Source organism: Dipteris shenzhenensis, chromosome 12, assembly GCF_047967505.1.
Source record: "Dipteris shenzhenensis isolate YYH24624 ecotype China chromosome 12, Dip_SZ_1.0, whole genome shotgun sequence".
NCBI lineage: Eukaryota > Viridiplantae > Streptophyta > Polypodiopsida > Gleicheniales > Dipteridaceae > Dipteris > Dipteris shenzhenensis.
This window is the reverse complement of record NC_141607.1, coordinates 41026168-41045480: the sequence shown is the minus strand read 5'-3', so window position 1 is coordinate 41045480 and position 19313 is coordinate 41026168. Positions and strand designations below refer to the sequence as shown.

The following is a 19313-nucleotide window of genomic DNA, read 5'->3' as shown; positions in this document are numbered from 1 at the left end:
GTATATATGTGTGTGTGTGTGTGTGTGTGTGTGTGTATACATGTGGCATGGTAGGGAGTCTTTACAGGGCAATTCTCTTCGGGCTGAGAGTATACATTGGTCCAAAGTTTTTGCTGCCCTTTTGGCTTTGCAGGAGCCTCGACGCTCTTATTTTCTAACTTTTAAGGGCATCCGTTCAGTTGCTGATCTTATTTACGATGATGGGACAGCCCTTTCTTTTCCCTTGGCTGCTGCAAAATTTGGTCTGAGCATGCATTATCGTTCTGTCTAGCACCTCATTACTTGTATGCTTCAGCCTTTTCAGCCCATCCCACCTTTGGAACTTCATGATCGTCTTCACAGTTGGACTCTTTTATCTTTAGGGTTGTCATGCCGCCCTTTGAGGTTATCTCACATTACTGTCCCTTCTCTTTACAAAGTATTGTTGCCTCCGCCTTGGGCTTCTCACAGGGTGACTCAGATTTGGCATATTGAAAGATCTCCCAAGTGGTGTAGGAAGAGATTGAGACAGATTTGGCACTCTAAAGTTCCTTTCCGTCAGCAGGTTTTCTTTTGGAGAATTTTATTTGGAGTTTTCCCCTCTAGGCAGCTTTTTGCTCATTGACATATTGCTCTAGCTGCTTGCCGTCGCTGTTTGGCCTCATGGGAGACTGCATCTCACATGTTCTGGCATTGTCCTCATTCCAGTGATTTCTTAAACTTCCTAGGGCAGCGTTTGCAAGCTTGTTTTCCTCGCGCTACTTTTGGGAAGTTCTTCTGGCTTTTTGGGATACACCCGCATCGATAGGAGTTTGATCTGTTTTCTCTTTGGGTTCGCTACTGGGCACTATGGACTCTATGGAAGGATCGTAATCATAAAGTCTTTGGTGATCCAGCTTTCTCCAAGTTTCTTTTTTCCAGCACTCTTTGCAGCAATCCTTGTTTGATTGCTTGCAATCGCACTATATTGACTATGAGGTGTACTTATCATATAGTGAGATTTTCTTATGATGTAATTGTGCTGCCCTTTTTCGGGTTAGCTTCTCTGTAATATAATCAGTGATAGTTTTCACCCCAAAAAAAAAGTGTGTATACATGTATATGTATATATATATATATATATATAGAGACACACACACACACACACACACATGTATGTATGTATGTATGTATGTATGCATGCATGTATGTATGTATACATATATACATATATATGTATATACATACACATGCAAAAAAACCGAGAGACAATATTTGAAAGTGACAAGAGTTTGGGATCGTGCTAATCGTAGTCTAACACTCAATGAGCATAAAGATCACAAAGGATCAAACCACAAAACCAAGCATGACACCATCGATTACAAATGTTCCTCAACAAAAAGGCTACGATGCGTGCAACTGATCTTGAATTGATGGTGATTGTGGGAAGTGTTGTGCCATAGGAACTCAAAAAGATCATACATATGTATGTATATACATACATATGTATGTATACATACATATACATACATATGTAGTGTGTGTGTATTCATATATTTTTATTTTTGCGTATAGGCAAATGTCCATACACCTATGAGAAAGTATCCACATACGGGTCTTACGTAGATAGTAAGATGGTATCGAGCACGCCCTGTTGTACGGCCTGAAGACCTGCCCCGAGTAAACGCTGAAGACACAGCAGCAGAAGGCGAACCAGCTATTGAGAGAGGGGGGTGGATAGGCAGGAAACAATCTTTGGATGGTGGAGTTATGGAAAAATTCCAAAATCAGCTTAAGGGGTCGTGGCACAACATGGACACGTTGAGTGAGCAAGATGGCAAGGTGGAGCAGGAGGAAGCTGGCCATGGCAGACTTCAATTGATGTAAGAAGATGAACTTAATAAAGGAAAACTGAGCTAAACTAAGTAACCATATTTATAGAGAGCAATTAACCTAACCTAAATAGGTTTTAATAAATAAAACTTATTAGTTAGTAGTCTTTCTTCAAAAACTTTGCCGCAAGAGCCCTCTACCCATGTACACAATTAGTTAACGTCATGCCTAGAACACAACTAACCTAGGCTTGCTAAGCTTATAACTTAGTCTAGGAAACTCATATTAACTCCTAACTGAAAACCAATGTTAGATCTGTGTCATGTGAGTGATGGGTGCTGTGCATTTAGCTAGGATACGCTCAAAGAATAGTCAGTTCTGGAGATCACATCCACCTCATGGAACTAAGGGATCTCAATCTATCCTCATTAAGCTAAGCATCATCGCCTAACACACCAAAGCTTACCCCCAAAATCAGTTTGAAGGTGCTAGTAATTGAATAATGGGGTACTACAGATCCTATTGTATGGAATGATGATAATCTGTGATCAAGCGGAGGGTGATCTGGTAAAAACCGATTGTAGCTCCAGTCATGCAGAGACCTCCCACCTCATGCATTACCTTCCAACATCTTGTCACCTATTGTCTCTGGTTGAGCAATATAAGTTCTGGTCATGGTTGCCTTGTTGTCCAAGTTGCCACCACTATATTTGAAGATGGTGGTCATACTGAAGATGAGGTAGCCATACTCAAGATGGCACAACCATACAGAAGACGGAATGCATGGTGATCAACCATGGAAAATGATGCCACTGAAACCGATGACCAATGCATTGGATCTGCTGAAAAAAACTGGCCAGTGTGTGAGGTTTTATAAAAAGAAGTCACAGAGATCAGTAATAAATGTGCAGTAAGCAGTAATAAAGAGAGGAGGAAACATAGAAGTGGATAGCCATGAAGCAGGTTTCTCAGAAGAGTCCTTATAGAGATGTCGCCAAAGAGTCTTCATCTCTTGTCATCTTCTTTACTTCTAGGGTGGAGAAGGATCTAGTCATAGGCCACTTGGCATGCTCATATGCTTGGAGAGCTGGCTTGTGGGGCCCACCTTTACTCACAAGGGTCCTGTCGCAACCATGTACCCCATGGGCTTAGGGCCTGTACTAATTATCTACTTTTATAGAATTAACTCTGACTACCTTACGCCATAGTTTATTCAGGTTCCTTTCCAATGTCAAACTTACCAAGTCATCTCCTGTCAATATTGGTGATGCACCAAATATTTTCAGATTAAGGGCTTCTAGTTTTGCACACTGAGCAATGTTTCTGTGTTAGCTTACCACAATAATCTTTTAACAATATTGCATGCATTGGATGCATGACATTGATGTTCTTATTTCAATGAAAATATATTTTCTGGAGTTTTATATATATGCCAGGCTGAACATTATGCTCTTGATATTTGGCAGAAGCTGCAGCATTAGTCCCTGTAGCAGAGGTTGTGGGAAAAAGTGACTTCCTTCGCTTCAGTGTCAATGATTCTCTGGCATTGGAGATGGCATTCTTGGAGGTAATTGTTTGTATGTTTTTTAAAAATAAGGCCTGCAAGAACATACTTGCACAATGGATGTCAGGATTGATGGATGTCAGGATTGGTCTGTGATAAACAGGGGGAATGTTTCATTTTACTTTGTTTGAAGGTGAACAACAAATATTGGGCTTGAAGCAAAACATCTGATTTGCTCACCTTCAATTAGGTGGAGTGACATTAGCCCTTGTTAAAATTTGTGGATGATCATATGCTAATTTATGCATGCATATGGTTTGTAGCAAGTGGTTAAGTCACTCGTGTGCTTTTTTTTTTCAAGAAATATATTTCCATGAAGTATGAGAGAAACCATCCAGAATAAAACCCTGAGGTTATGTGTCATGCTTCATGAAAAATTCATGGCATCAAAGACAATGTAAAGTCTGAAAGAGCCATGGCTGTGGCTGGAAATGCCAAATCATGCCAAAGGAAACTTAGAAAAGAAGGGGCTGTTTCTCCATTCCTTGAGGAACAACCTCCTCTTGGTCAAGACCACTCTGCAAGACCCCTCCAACTCAGGCCATATAGCCACCACAATGTCTGTCCATATGCTGGCCAGAGTTTAAGTTTGGATGAACTTGTTTCTTGTTACTTGCCTCTGTACATCTGGCTCTTCCAATGTGCCAAGCATTATGCTAGCAGTGATCCCCCAACTTGTAACAACCGAAGCATGTGCAAGTCTGTTTTGAGAGAAAGGAAAAACATCCACACTGCATACCTGGAGAATATGAGACTGCACCCTGAAAAGCCCAAGGAAACCTAGCTTTCATAGAAACTTGAGGTCCAATTAAAGAAAGTGAAGGAATTGAACCCCAAGTAATAAACAAAGTGGGAGCTAACTCCTCCGATAAGTCCAGCTATCCTTGCCTAGCCTGACTGCACTCCCAAAGGCAATAGTGGATAGACTCAGTAACATGCAGACCACAGTTACGCTGAAACGCGTTTCAGAGCCCAGCCAGGGCTGAAATGCCGTTTCAGAGAAGCCCCAAATCCGCCGCCAGCCCCATTTTTTGTCTTTTGCTTTCGATTTTGGCCTCCTTCCACTCCTTCAGCCTCATACTCTCTCCATCCTCAAGGTTTTCCAGCCCTCCTTCAGCCCCATTCACTCCTTTCCTCTCCTTTCTCTCCTGCAGCCTGCTTCAGCCTTCCATCATCATCTACTCCCCTCCCTTGCTGACGTGGCATTTCCCCGTTTCAGCCATCCCAAAAATCCTGAAACGTTTCCGTTCCCCGTTTCCCCATTTCCGTTTCCCCTAACTATGATGCAGACATCGTGGGCAAGAAGGATCTCCCTCCATTTGTTTACTTCAATTCCGCCATGCATGGAAAGCCAAAAGAAAGAGCGGCGTCCTATTTCTCTATATCCTCCCCCAAAAACATCTCTGTAAATCCAAGCTAATTTGGAAACTCTCCCAATGGGCTGCTCTAGATGGTCTCGAGCCAGTAGCCTGAATCTGAATTTTTCTTGCATCGTTAACTGTGAACTGGAAAAAGGGGATGCTTTTGGGGTGGTTACTGCCTGACAACTAGCTCCACTCATCAAGGTCCCAGGTCAGGAATTGTATTGGGATACCCCCATAAAACTCCAGTTCCTCACAAGACCCATTTGTGGATTGGGGTCAAATACCAGCCCGAAATAAGCCAACCACTCTCACATGAATCCATGTCCTTTTGGGATCAAGATATGAGCCTTAACAAAACCAAACCCTCTCAACCAAGCTCAACACTCTCACTAGAAGAAGCCGTGTGTCTCGAAGAATAGCATCTTGTGACCTCACCAATCTACCTCTAGACTGCATTGAGAAAACAATAGTGCCTCTGCATCCCCCGAAAATTCAATCACCTGGAGGGGGATACCAAAGAAGGCCCCTATCCATGTCAAGGGGTTGGGTTGTCCACCGTTGCTTGTGGTCCACTCCAAAGGGATAGCCGAGTCAATTTGTGCAATTCTTTTTCACTTCCCCTGAGATAGAGTACGCTTTAAACTCTCTGATCTTCAAGAAGATTTCTGAAGGCCTTTCAAGGTCCCACTGTGGAAAGAGTCCTCTTTCCCACCTAAACGTGTATATACTTGAAGGTCCCAGAGTGTGCCTTGATCATCTCAAATACCACATGATGGGCTGCCGAAAAATCTCGTGTGGATGGAGTCGCTTGTATCAATGTGTTACAATAGAGACACCCCAAGCAGTTGCTATCTTTAGGCATTGACCACATGTCGACAGGCGTCGACCACATGTTGACCATGTGTCAACACATGTCAGCCACATGACATCAAGCGTTGACCACATGTCAATCATGCGTGACATGTGTCAACCACGAGTTCATCCAGGAGGACCATATCCGAGGTGACCATGCGTCGACACATGTCAACCACAGGTCAACCAGAAGTACCATGCCCAAGGCGCGATCTCATCGAGAGCTGACACATGGAGAGTGACCTCAGCACATGGAGTAGTCAGGATTATTTACAGTTGCACATGGTGAAGATGTGTACAATGGTTTAGTGGTATGGTGATCCAGCTCACCTGCACATGGAGTATTTACACCACCCTGACTAGAAGAGGCTGGTGAGTCAAGGAGTTAGGAAGTTGTCAAGAGAGCCAGCGTCACAACGGCTATCCTCAACAGCTAAGGAGATGGGAGATGATCGATCGGCGGAAACAAGGGAGATTCTTAGCGAAGAGGGGACCCTCCAAGGCAGGGGGATGAGGATGAAGGAGGAGGGGGAGAGCGTTCGGCATTGGAGCGAGAGAGAGGAGAGTGTGAGGAGAGATAGAGGCTGGAGCTACGAGCTCACCGAGGGGAGAGTGTGGAGAGACCTGTGTGTACCCCTCTGTCCACTATGGGGATAGGCTTGTGTGTTCTTGTGACTCGTGACTTGTGACCTGTAGGTGCTGGTCCACTGATATGTACTTCGGCCAACTTGGTCACTTTCTCATTCTTCCTGTCTCTTTCCCATATGGGGATTGTTCACTAGTGTATGACGATGTTTCTTCTTATGCTCATGTTGTGTTCTCATGTGATTGTCATTTAACATAGTGCACACATACATCGCTATTCACTGCAATACAGCCTATGACACCCGCACACCATTGCACCGTGCACTTCGCGCGATCCTCTGCATTAGAGCGTTTCAACACTCATGTTTCTCACACCAACGGCCTTTGGCCTCCAGTAACACCTTTGGAAGGATAGGAACTCCTCTCCTCAGACAGTTTATGGCGATCACGGTGGGACTCGATCCCACAATTTCCCGCATCAAGAGGTACCATGTTCAATGAGAAACACGCTCCTAGTCCTTGTATATACACTCTTTCCTTCTTCCCCTGGTGACACCTTCTCTTTCTACCTGATTGCCACTTTCTCTCTCTAATTGGGTCCTCCTCTTTCCACCCCGGTATCACTTTCGAGGCTGGCACTAGAGTCCTCCATACGACTAGCAGAGAGTGGGGTAGGTACAGCATGGTTTGCCAGTCACAGCATTCAGATGAACCAACTTCCCCCGTTTCAAAGCATGGATGCAACGCTCGAGTTGATCCCACGAGATGAGATTAACGCGTCATATGGTTAGATCTCCTCCAGCTCCACACATCTCGTACTTGGGGGGGGGGACCAAGAGCTCCCCACCGAGACCCAACTCCACTATGACCATTTTTAGAGAGTATCGGAGGATGGGCACCTTAGTATCTCGAGGACAGAGGAGTCTCACACGCACTGAGGATTGCCATCGAACAGATGCGGGTCTCGTCCCATCAGTTGTGGATTGAGGCAGGGAGAGATGCAGGCATACCCAGAGAGCAACAGACTTGCAAGTTGTGCACGATGGGGGTGATCGAGACAGAGCAACACTTTCTATGTGTCTGCCCAGCCTACAATGAGATCCGAGGGCGCTACCACTGCCTTTTTTAGGAGGGGACGGCTTTGGCCCACTCTCATGATTGATCCACTTCCAGGACCAGGTCTGTATTGGGCTCTACTTGATGGAGATGCGACGACACATGGAGAGGCTACTACGACATATTAGAGAGCAACAGGATGGGACTACCGCACCATAGGGTACTGAGGTAGATCGAGTGTAGAGACAGGTCAGGGATTTCTATGTATTTAACTCAGCTCCAGGATACTCTGGGGTAGAGGAGGAGGAGCTAGCCGACATCAGAGATATATGGATCGGTGGAGAGAGCCGACACATCATTGTTGGACGAGGGACACAACGACCGTACATGACGCGACAGGTGACCAGAGCACACACGATCGTGGTTCGACCTATTTCAGCTCTCCTCAGGGAGATTGACCGAGACGAGGCGTCACCCTTGACATAGCTCATCGGATTCAGAGATCGAGGAGACCATGCCCTCCACTACCACGGGAGACAGCCCGACATATGCAGATACGTGAGCTCTTTGCATCTCATCATGGAGCCTGGATATGCGGAGCTGGTTCATGCACTTGGGACTCTAGCTCTGAGCACTTGATATTCTCATGCCACCCTCATGCTTTTTTGCTACCTTTTTGCTATTTTGTACTAGTACTCAGCAAGGGCCTTAGCAAGCCCTTTGCCTCGGCCCGTAGTGGGTTGTATGAGTTACTTGATTCTGTACTTTGTTCCATAGGCCCGCGAGGCCTCCCGCGGACGTTAATATATCTTTCTTTCTTTCTTTCTCTCAATGGGTCCTCTTTTCATCCGGTGTCACTTTCTCTCTCTAAGTGAGGCCTCCCCTTTCTACCCCGTGTCACTTTCTCTCTCTCACTGAGGACCTCCTTTTCATCTGGTGTCACTCTCTCTCTCTATTTTTTTAAATCCGGTGTCACTTTCTCTCTCTAAGTGAGGCCCTCCCTTTTTCACCCCGTGTCACTTTCTCTCTTTCACTGAGGAACCCCCTTTCCACTCCCGTGTCACTTGCTCTCTCTGAGTGAGGACTCCCCTTTTCACCCCACCCCGTGTCACCTTCTCTCCCCTTTCCACCTTGGTGTCACTTTATCTCTATAACTCCCCTTTCAACACAGCTGTCATCTTCTCTCTCTAGTGGGGACTTTCCTTTCCCATGTCACCTTCTCTCTCTTAATGGGAGCTTCTCTTTCCACCCTGTGTCCATTCCCAGCTCTCTTACAAACACCTTCTCTTTCCACCCTATGTACGATCCCCATCTCTCTCTTACAAACTCCTTCTCTTTCCACCCTCTGTCCAACCCCCATCTCTCTCTTACAAACTCCTCTTTCCACCCTCTGTATAACCCCCACCTCTTTCTTACAAACTCCTCCTCTTTCCACCCTCTGTCCAACCCCCACCTCTCTCTTACAAACACCACCTCTTTCCACCCTCTGTCCAAACGCCCTCGACGAGCTGCAGATTCACCACCCTCCAACAGTATCACAATCATATCTAATGAGGAGCTATCCTCTTTTTCGAGTTCCTCTGAATCTTCGGACATGGAGGCTTTGACTATCTCCCCCCCATAGGTACTTTCAAGGCAACATCCAAGGAATCTAGTGGGCACAGTACCGGTGGTGGTGATTTGGCCCAATAGAGTAGAGCTGGTGACCTTCCAGTCCCTAATTCATTCTCCTCAATGCTCGGGTTGTCTCCAAACCTTTCCTTGATCCCACGCTCAAGCTGTCTAGCATTTTATCTCCTGATGAGATAGCCCGCATGTCCCTCACGGAGTTTGATGGAGTGACACTTCTCCTAATGGACATCCAAATGTGTACTACTTTTATTCAGTCCTATGACTTTGCAACAGACACCTTTGGCTTCTTAAATTCCCGACATATGTTCACTTCCAGTCTCGTGTCCACTTACCTCTGTCTTCCCACGCTCCCTTTTTTGCCACCTCACACAGAGTCACTCACATTCATGTCCTTATCGAATTGCAAACCTCATCGCCGCGGACATGAGTGCAAGAAGGTTCTCGGGGGCATTAGCAGAGAGGCGATATTAGCACGGTATTTGTTTACTTACTTCTACTTTGCCCCTGGGACACTTCTTCATCACTAAGGCAATCCATTCTGCACTTGACTCCATTCTCTCCATCACTCCATATGACTTCGCCTCACTGTTCTACTCCGCCCTCCGCAACACGGTCCGTAGGTGTCGGGGGACATATACCTGTACTTGTGGGCCACACCTCACTTTCTTACTGTACCAGTGGAAGGCCAACCCCCCTTCCATTGTAACAGGTCGACTTCCTTCGTCATCCCTCTCCCGTCTTGTCACCACCACTACCACCTCTTCCGCTTTCACTTCCATAGTTCCAGCCTCCTCTCCTCTTTCTACAAGGAGGGCATCTCGGGAAGCGCAACCTGATCCAGTCTGCATCGGAGTTGTCTAGCACATCTCATCAGTTTCTGATATCTCATCAGTTCTTACACTTATCTCAGGTTCTCCAGCAGTGTCAGTGCATTCTGTTTCAGGTTCCCCATCAACAGTGGCGCCCTCTGGTTTTGGATCTTCCGCATCAGTGACATGTGTGGCATCTCTATCAGTGACTTCGCCAGTGACCGCAGACTTGCATCTCCATCAGTCACAGTTGTGTAGGCTTCCCCGGTGACCTCTGGACTTTCAGTGGGTATGGTTGCATGAGGTATACCCCGTGTTGTACCAATGATGACGGGTGTTGTACCAGTTCCTTCCTCAAAAAGTGCATTTTTGCGACCATCGAAACGGACTGTGGCTGTGCCATCTTCCCTCGCCACCTCTTTCACAGATGTAGTCATCACCACAGTTGAGGAGCCATCACGTCTCGCGGCCTCCCACCGTGGGTTGGATCTGATCTTACTCTGGGACCTGACTCCCATGGGCTTTCTAAGGGGCTTTCTCAGGCTTCTCCGGGAGTACTTCACATTTCTCATAGACCAGCCCCCCTACGCAGCAGAATGAAGATTACAGGAATTTACTATTTGTTCTACACAGGAAACGCTCACCGGTATATGTGGAAGAGGAGAATGTGGATCAAATCTTCACCATTCCTTTGTAGGAATGCCTCGCACAGAACCGCTAAGAATCTCCCTCTTTTCCCCCGATTGGTTATCCTCCTATCTCCTTAGCTGTTGAGGATAGCCGTTGCACCGTTGGCTCTCTTGACGACTTCCCGACTCCTTGACTCGCCAGCCTCTTCTAGTCAAGGTGGTGTAAATACTCCATGTGCAGGTGAGCTGGATCACCGCACCACTGAACCATTGTACAGGTCTTCACCATGTGCAACTATAAATACTCCTGACTACTCCATGGCGCAGCTCTTGATGAGATCGCCTTGGGCACGGTACTCCTAGTTGACATGTGGTTGACATGTGTCGACCTGTGGTTAACATGTGTCGATGCATGGTCGCCTCGGATATGGTACTCTTGGATGAACCCGTGGTTGACACATGTCACGCATGATTGGCATGTGATCAACGCTTGATGTCATGTGGCTGACATGTGTTGACACATGGTCAACATGTGGTCAACACATGTCAACATGTGGTCAACGCCTAAAGAAAGCAACTGCTTGGGGTGTCTCTACTGTAACAGTCTTCCTCGCCACTATCATTCACCATCCCGGTGAATAGAAATGGAGAAGGGAACCCGTGAAAAGAAAAGAAATTACAAACCATTTATATGGTGATACAGTAGAAAAAAGAAAATGTTACAAACCATGTGGCTGGCCATGCAAGTAATACCAAAACTTGTATAAAAATGAAACTGTGAAAATAAAATGCCACTTGCTCGAGGTACAGCATGGAAAATTTAACAAAACGGAGTACATCATGAGAATATGACAAAATGATATTTACAATGATAGCCAATCAGCTGTCAAAAATCTAACACTGCTAGAAAACCAAAAAAACCTATGTATCAATAGATTATTGAGGGAGGTCATCAGTAGCCTTCTCCTCTGCCTTCACCTCTACTGCAGTCATATCTATCTCCAATTTGTGTGTTTCCTCCTCAGCCTCAATTGTGTTCATCACGTTTCTCAGATCTTGGTACTTTGTCTTATACAGGTGGGATCGCCAGTAGTAATGATCCTGTTGCGCTTGCAAAGTGGAATGGGAAGTCTGAAGGGTGGTCAACTGTGTTTGAAGCTTTGTAAACTCCTCATCCACGGCTGAAAGCTTCCCTTCCAATTCAGCGACCCGAGAATCTGATTTTTCTTTGGCAAGTAGCGATGAAGACAACGAGTCCTGCAGCTATGTGAGCTCCTGCTGAAATTTGGTTACCTCTGTTAGATGCTGGCCCCGCAAAGTTGCCAAATCTATTGCATGCTGGCTGCGTACAGTTGCCGTGTCTGCTTCCCATTCTTGCTTGTGGATGAGGTGGCGATCTTCAAGGGCAGCCCGCTGAATGTTCCAAGCGATGTCGCGCTCATGAATAGCTGATTCCTTCTCTTTTTTCCAGCTCTCCTCATGCTACTGAAGTGTCACCTCCGCGGGGCCCTGTTGGGCTGCTTGGGCTCTCTCAAACTCTAACTTCAAATGTTGTTGCTGGGCAAGCAGCTTATGAGTATAACTTGTTGAATTGAAGACGGCTGTCCCCAATTGAGTGTCCATCCATGATACGCTATGCAGGATGTAGGGACCTCTTCATGCAGGTGTATCTATCGTTGTAATTCAGCCTGTCATCATGCCCCCCAACTCCTCAAACATGGCAAGCAGAGCACTCTCTTCCACCGTAGACAGGCTTCCTGTAGGTGCCAAATGATCTAAGCCCACAAACTTGTCGGGGCCCTAGCAAAGCCTTGCATTGATTATCTGGATGAATTATATTCCATACTCTCTCATGAGTTGGGAGGATCACCAATTGTAAGCAGTTCTAGATCTATTATCCATCTAGCCACACTCAAAGGAAATTTAAAATAGGCTTCAGAAGCAATGCAAATGCAATCTAGTGAATGACACCAACACGATTAAACAAACCATGCAGCGGCTAGGAGCATGTGATTGACTATAGCCACTATAAAAGCAAGATCCAGCTTTGCTGAACAACAACGTCCTCCTAATGCTCTCCAAAACAGTAGCAAACTGGAAATGTAAAGGCCAACTTGATAGGTTAAATATCTGATTAGTTACCCCTCTCAATCCAAGTAAAACCTATGTCTCCCTAATCAACATGAGGTTGATCATTGACTATAATCCATTTGATTTATTCCAATCAATCTAGGCACTTGTTGCAAGGTACGGCCAGTCTGAAAGGGGTAAACATTTGAGGTGAAACATCTAGGTAGACTGCTGTATCTGTATCTCAGCCAGCTCATTGTCTAGCCTGCCTAATGGGGAGTCTGAGGCCTATAATCTAGGACTGAGATCTGAGAAAGAGACTCATTGCCTCATCCACAAAAAGATATTGAAGGAGCAAGCGGAGTCCCTGCCTGGAAATCTAAACTCTATCTCCTTTGACTCTGCCAATAAGAACCTAGACATGGGCTACCCTCTGACCCAAGAATCTGCAAAGCCAAGAGGATATCTTCTAAAAAGCTCCAATTCAATCTGTCAGAGGCTTTCTCAAAATTCAGAAGAAGTATAACAATGTCTTAGTCATGATTCTTACTCTCTCTGTATGTATGTATGTATAAATATAAATATAATATGATATAAATATGTATGTATGTATGCATGTATGTATTATACATTTATAGATGCATATCTATAAGTATGTGTGTACATAGGATCCACACACATGCATAATAATAAATATAGGGATAACTATATGCTATATTATATAATAAGCTTGATCATAGAGTATATGTGTATGTTTCGATGGAATGTGTTTGTGTACATGCATTTTTCAATTTGGATATTCTAATTGCGAAGTTGTTTTGCCTTCTAGATGAGAATGATTTATATTTGCCGACAATATTAATACTTGTTGTCTTATTGAATCTATTAATTGTTATCGTTTTTTAAAAATAAATTTATTGCTGCTGCTACTGAAAATACAATAAAGAAACGATCACCTTGTCTTTACCTAAAGTCATCAATCTCTAGGTGATTAGGGAGTAAATGTCATGGTTTAATCTATTGGCCAGTTGAGGTTAAAGCTTGATGTCACTATTTTGTGTGGCTTATTCCTCAAGCTCATCTGTGCCAGAAAGGCATAGTGTTGCACAAGTTATATAAAAGAAGTTTAAAAACAAAGCAAATATCCAAGATTGATGGGGGTACCACTTTCATGAGGATCTGAAATCCTTGACCATTTCTTTTTTGTTTTTTTGGTGCTTAATGCAAGCTTGTCCTCCCATGTGTTTAATGTGCAGGTTTGATGTATTTGCTTCTGTGACTCATGCAGTGTATGATCAAGATCATGCTTAGATCTTAGTTGCTTTTCCTAGTTCGTGTTTCACTTGATCATGTTTTTCCAATGATTGCTGAAACATGTTTCTTGAGGTCAGGGTTGGTTTTGATTCAAAACCTGTTTCTCTGTTTGCAGCAAGAAGAGGAATTGGTGTCAGCATGGTGGAAAGAGTATGCTGAATGTAGTATAGGTCCTCTCGGGGATGCCAGAACTGGAGGATTATCATCTTCAAAATCTGATACCGAAGAGTCAGTGAATAGAGTTGGAGGAAACCATTCATCTCCAGGGTCAGGTGCTCTTGATTCAAACTTGAAGGAACGGGACAACAATGAGCTGTATGAGAGTGATGAAGTCATTGGAGTGACAGTCAAGGGGGGTCTTTATGAGGTTTGGTTTTCTTCTTTGTCAATGATTGAGGTAGTGCTTGTGCTTCCTATACTAATAGATGAGACAATGCTTGTGTTCCCACCCATGCGCACATGGAGAAAGAAAGATCTATTAACCTTTTCTTAAGGCGAGAAAAGCTCATGAGACCAAACAAAACTGAATTAAATCATAAGATACACCTCCCATGGGGGGAACTAGGGGTGTCTAGTACACCTCTGGAAACGTAATGAAGATGAAGTGAAATGAAAAGAGAGAGAGAGACGAGAAAGAAGAAAGGTATTATAGTCTTCGAAATATTAAAAGGTCTATGAGACTTAAGAAAACCGGATACAATGAGAAAAATTAGGGTGGAGTCACTAAGGCGGGCATGCACACCCAAGGCTGATATCTGAGACCATATATAAAAGTGAGAAAACAGGTATGGAGATATGCCGCGATGTCTTTGCGTAAGGATGCACAGAGCAAATCATACGAGTGTTAGAAAAGTGAACTCTCACATAGAGGATATCCCGCAGCGGAATACTGATAGTTAGCCCAGGAATTACATGCGGAAGTGTTTCACTATGGAATCAATGCTTCATAAAGTGTGTGTACTTCACAACATTCATGTGTATGTGCATACTAGCAAATAGAATGTGCTTAGAGACAAATATTGAAGCAACACTTTATATTTCCGTCTGTCCACAAACTGGACACCACAAACTGGACAAGATACAATACCACAAAAGGTTCTCCTACTATATGCCTAGAACCTCTAGATCTATGAGCCCGTGTGCTCCACCTTGAGCGTATGTAGACTCTTCGTCCAGATCTCAGCACCTTACTGCCTTGGAATACAGCCTAGGCCTCAGCCTTTCTAGAGCTAAGTCTGCAGCTCCCCTGACCCTTCTTCACCTCCTGGATGTACGCCCAAGTATAGGTCTTCTTGCTGCTCCTTCCTACTCAATTGGTGGCTGCTTGCTGGATACAAAATGAGGCCAATGGCCTCTCCTTATATAGGCCCCAGGCCTGCCCAAAATAACCGACCAAGAGAGGGGGAAATGGTGGACCCAATCAGCCCCTCCCTGGCCGACTTTGCTGCTGACAAAACCACCCAATAGGGCCCTCAAAGCCGGGCCTTAGGCCCTCTTTTCCATGCAGGGGCCCAGCCCATATGCTGGTCTGTTCGGCTGACTTGGTTGGCTGGCCCAACCGATCTGGTTGGCTCAGCCGAACCAGCCCCTATAAGAAGGCGGGCCAGCCCCCCTTGCTCCTTTCTCTGCCCCTTCTGTCCTGCTGGTCCTAAACCTGTTCAGGCCTATTCCAGCCCTCAGAACCTGTTCAGAGGGAGGAGCAGAAGAGGCCCACAGATGCTTGGATTCAGGAGCGCCTTACTACATCAAGCGCTCTGATGCGGACATTGTTGGATCAGAGAGCAGAGTATGCCTTTCATGGATGGGAATCCTTTTGGATTCAGATGGGAGGCAGGGTCAACGAACACTTTTTTTCTACTCATGGGCCCAGACATAGTAGAGATAGTGTCTCGCAACTTGTTGACTCAGACGGGGTGTTACAGTCAGATCCTGATGCCGTCATGCGTGTAGCTTCTGATTTTTTTGCATCTCTTCTTACTGCAAATCCGGGCACATAGGCCATAGGTGATGCCAGAGAGGTTATTTGGCAGTGTATCTCCATATTGGTGAAGGACGAGATGTATGTTTCTCTTGATGCACCTTTCACCAATGCAGAATTCAAGACTGCATTACTTGCCCTTCACAAGGGCAAGTGCCCAGGTTCGGATGGACTTACCCCTTCCTTTTTTATTACTTTTTGGGAGCAGATTGGTGATCACATTACATCAGCCTTGGAGGGCGTGTGGGTTTCAGGTGAGATGCCGGACTCATTCATTTACATCCCAAAGGTGAGATGCCGGACTCACTTACAGATGGTCTCATTCATTACATCCCAAAGGGGGGACCCATCACTCTATTGGGCACTTTTTACAAGATTTTGGCGAAAGCCATCACTCTGAGGCTACAGTTTTTTCTTCTAGATTTGATTCATGACACGCAGATAGGGTTTGTGCATGGCAGAAGTATTTTTGATAATATTTTCTCATTTTGGGAGGCTTCAGAATGGGCCATGCAGAGCCGCCAGAGATTGGCCATTCTGAGAAAGCTTATGACAGAGTAGATTGGGATTTTTTAGAGGGTACTCTATGTTGATTTGGTTTTTCAAATGCATGGATTAGAGGACTATCCTGTCTCTACAGATCAGTCCATAGCCAGGTGCTCATTGGGGGGGTAAGAGGGAACAGGTTTCAGATTTCCAGATCAGTCCGCCAGGGATGTCCTCTTGTACGTTTTCTTTTTCTATTTGGGGCGGAAGTGATGAGTATCTACCTTAGATCTCAAGCTGATATTTATGGGCTGAGGCTTTCTATACGCCGAGAAGAAGAGCTCCTAGATAGTGGATTGGCAGACGACACGGCTGTTTTTTTTAATGCTTCCCCTAGGACACTCACTTCCTTCCGGACAGCCTTGGATTTATTTTGCATGGCTGCAGGTGCACACATTAATTGGCATAAATGCAATGGATTTTGGATTTGCGATGATGACACCCCGGATTGGGGTAATGATATTGGCTTCACCTAGGGACAGAGGGGCGTCTCCGTCAGGTATTTGGGCTGCCAGGTTGGGATGGGCATCTCTCCTTCACAACAGTTTGCTCCGGTGCTGGAGAGCATTAGAAGATTGCTCCTTTTTTGAAACTCAGCCAAACTTGACTTGCTTCTAGGGTGGTGGTGGTTAACCAGGTTCCTCTAGCCACAGCATGGTTTGTGTGCTCTGGTTGGTGCTGAAACGGTACCTCCAACAAGATATCGTCTGTGGATCTGGACAGCTTGCCCCCCAAAGAAACATCATAAACTAAGGCATCCTCATGTGTGTCATGAAAAGCAATCACCTGTAAAGGAACTCCCAATCTGGAAAAGACTCCCATCCAGGTGTAGCAAGTAAGAGGCATCTCATCTGTGTCCACCCAATTTAAGGGCAAGGCTGCAACAATCTGTTGGACTCTCCCTGCACTCCCTCTGAGATTAAGAACCATCTAGGCCTGTCGGTCTGCACGAAGCTTCCTGAAGGCTTTCCATGCTCCCACAGTAGATGCAGGGCCCCTCTCCCATCTTGGCCACTGCATGTAAGGACAGGCTCCAAGTGGTCTGCCATGCCCATCCAAAATACTGTCATTCCACATGATAGGCTGCCTTTCAATCTCTTCACGGGTGGATGGGGGAAATCCTGCGAAGAGTACTCCTGAAGCTGGCCCATGCTTTCAGGATAGCAACCATAAGAGGGGAAGAGGCAGATTTGAGGTGGGCTGTGGTGAAAACCCATCTGGTACTGTGTGTCCAATACTCTCCTGAAGTGGGCGTGCGAGATTGAATGCATCTGATAAAGAAATCCTTCCAAGACTCTTGCCTTGGCATAAGTCCTCTCACAACAACCTTGCAGAGTAAGGCTCTGCACTGCTGCATACGGTGATGTCTTTGTCTCCTCTCGGACATCTCGAGCAAAGTGTGAGGTCTCAGGAGGGAAATAGCATACTGCAACGAACAAATCCCGACTTTCTGTGTGTTGGATCCATAGAAATCTAAGAGTGTATCTAGAGAGTGGGCCTGTGAAGAACTGCTACTCCTCCCGATCCTCGTACCCCCTTGTTTCCCTCGTCTCGTCTTTGTAGGCGGACTCCCATGTATACCCGCTGACTCCTAGTAGTGGTCGCTATGGACTCTGATGTGTCTCTGTATAGAAGACTATGTCACGACCTGTATAGGATTCCGAGAAGTCCCTAGTTCTGACCATAAGGTTCCATTACCATTCCAAATGGTTCAGGACAGGGTCTCAGTATGCTGAATCTCATAGACCCTGCCTCCTTATGTGGGAGGAGGGACAGGTGCCCAACGGGGGCTTGTAAGGAGTCGCCCATCTCGAACTACTTCCCATTCCCATCCTTGCGGGCCTGATCTTACTGTTGCATCAGAGTGTGCCTTTCCTCAACTTGCAAGGGGGTGAGATCCTCATCCATGTATATCGATGGCTGGTCCCGTAAGACTGATCTACGCCGTAGAGTCGAGAGTCATGCCTGGGTATCATGGAATAGTATGAAAGGGGATGCTCTTGATTGGAATCTCTCCCCACCCGCCATGCCCTATCAATCCTATGCTCAGCTACCCCAAGAGGAGTTGCCACAAATGTAGTCGCATCGCTCATTGGTGTAGCCTTGGTGCGTGGAATACCACAGGCTGTGATGTTGAGAGCCTTACTGGCTCTCTGCTGCTTCATGAGAGTGGCCGAAACGGTTGCCTTCGTAGGTTCCTGTTTTGCAATGTCCACCCATTTGGATGTCTCCTCGATTACAGAATGCATGCTCGCAATCTGTGCCTCGATCACTGGGGTACTCCTTGGGACTGCATGGATGGCTACTACCTTCTGTCGAAGCTGCAAGATGTCCTATTTGAGCCTCTGGATGAGGCCAACCTGCTCCTGAATGACTCGGGCCTGCTCCTGGGTGAAGCGGGCTTGCTCATGTGCGAAGCGAGTCAACTCCATCTCGGGTACACGAATGCTATGTACCTCCATGAGCAAAGACTCCCAGGCATCTGGTGATGGGTCAGCTAGTCCTCGCCCAAGCTGAAACTGAAAGGGCTGTGGCACAAAGCTAGGAGAGAGTGGCAAAAAGGTTGACTATGACTGGGCTACCTATGCGAGATAAGGGGATGTCTGGGGCATTGGGTGGGGTGAAACCAGGTGGGTGTGGGAGATATGGCTGGCTGAGAGGAAGAGAGGAAAGAAAGGTTGAGGGGTAAGTGTGGGACAGTGTATGACACCTCGGATGTAGGTGACATAGGTAATAAAGCGGATGGGGAGACTGTAATTGTAGCGGACGCAAACACTCACAAATATACAGCTTCCCAATGAAGGGTACAATATAAAAAACACAAGGATATCCCCTTGGCTGGCTGCTCTATACTGGATTAACTCGTACAAAGGGCTGAACAAATAGCAACTCTGGTGGTTATAATGCTTGTACAACTTGCAATTAATATGGGAGGAAGGTACATAGGGTTAAATGAACCACACCAAGCGGTAACAATGGTTTCGCAAGGCTTGGCCTGCACGCATGTTCTACTTTTTCATCGATTGAGGAATCCATTGGTTGTATAGTCGACATCATTGGTTGCTAGCATCTGCTCCTAGGTTACCATAAGCAGTGAGCCGAGACCCGCTGAAGCAGGTTGCA

General features: G+C 45.9%; 1 protein-coding gene across 1 annotated transcript in view; it reads left to right on the top strand.

The window, feature by feature from the left end:
- The window catches only part of SGR2 (shoot gravitropism 2 (SGR2)), a 121937-nt gene that overhangs the window by 8144 nt on the left and 94480 nt on the right, over positions 1–19313 (top strand). The window contains exons 2-3 of the mRNA XM_087382684.1: positions 3258–3358; positions 13782–14033. Of these exons, the coding sequence (XP_087238810.1) occupies positions 3258–3358; positions 13782–14033 (353 nt within the window). The remainder of the gene's footprint in view (positions 1–3257; positions 3359–13781; positions 14034–19313) is intronic.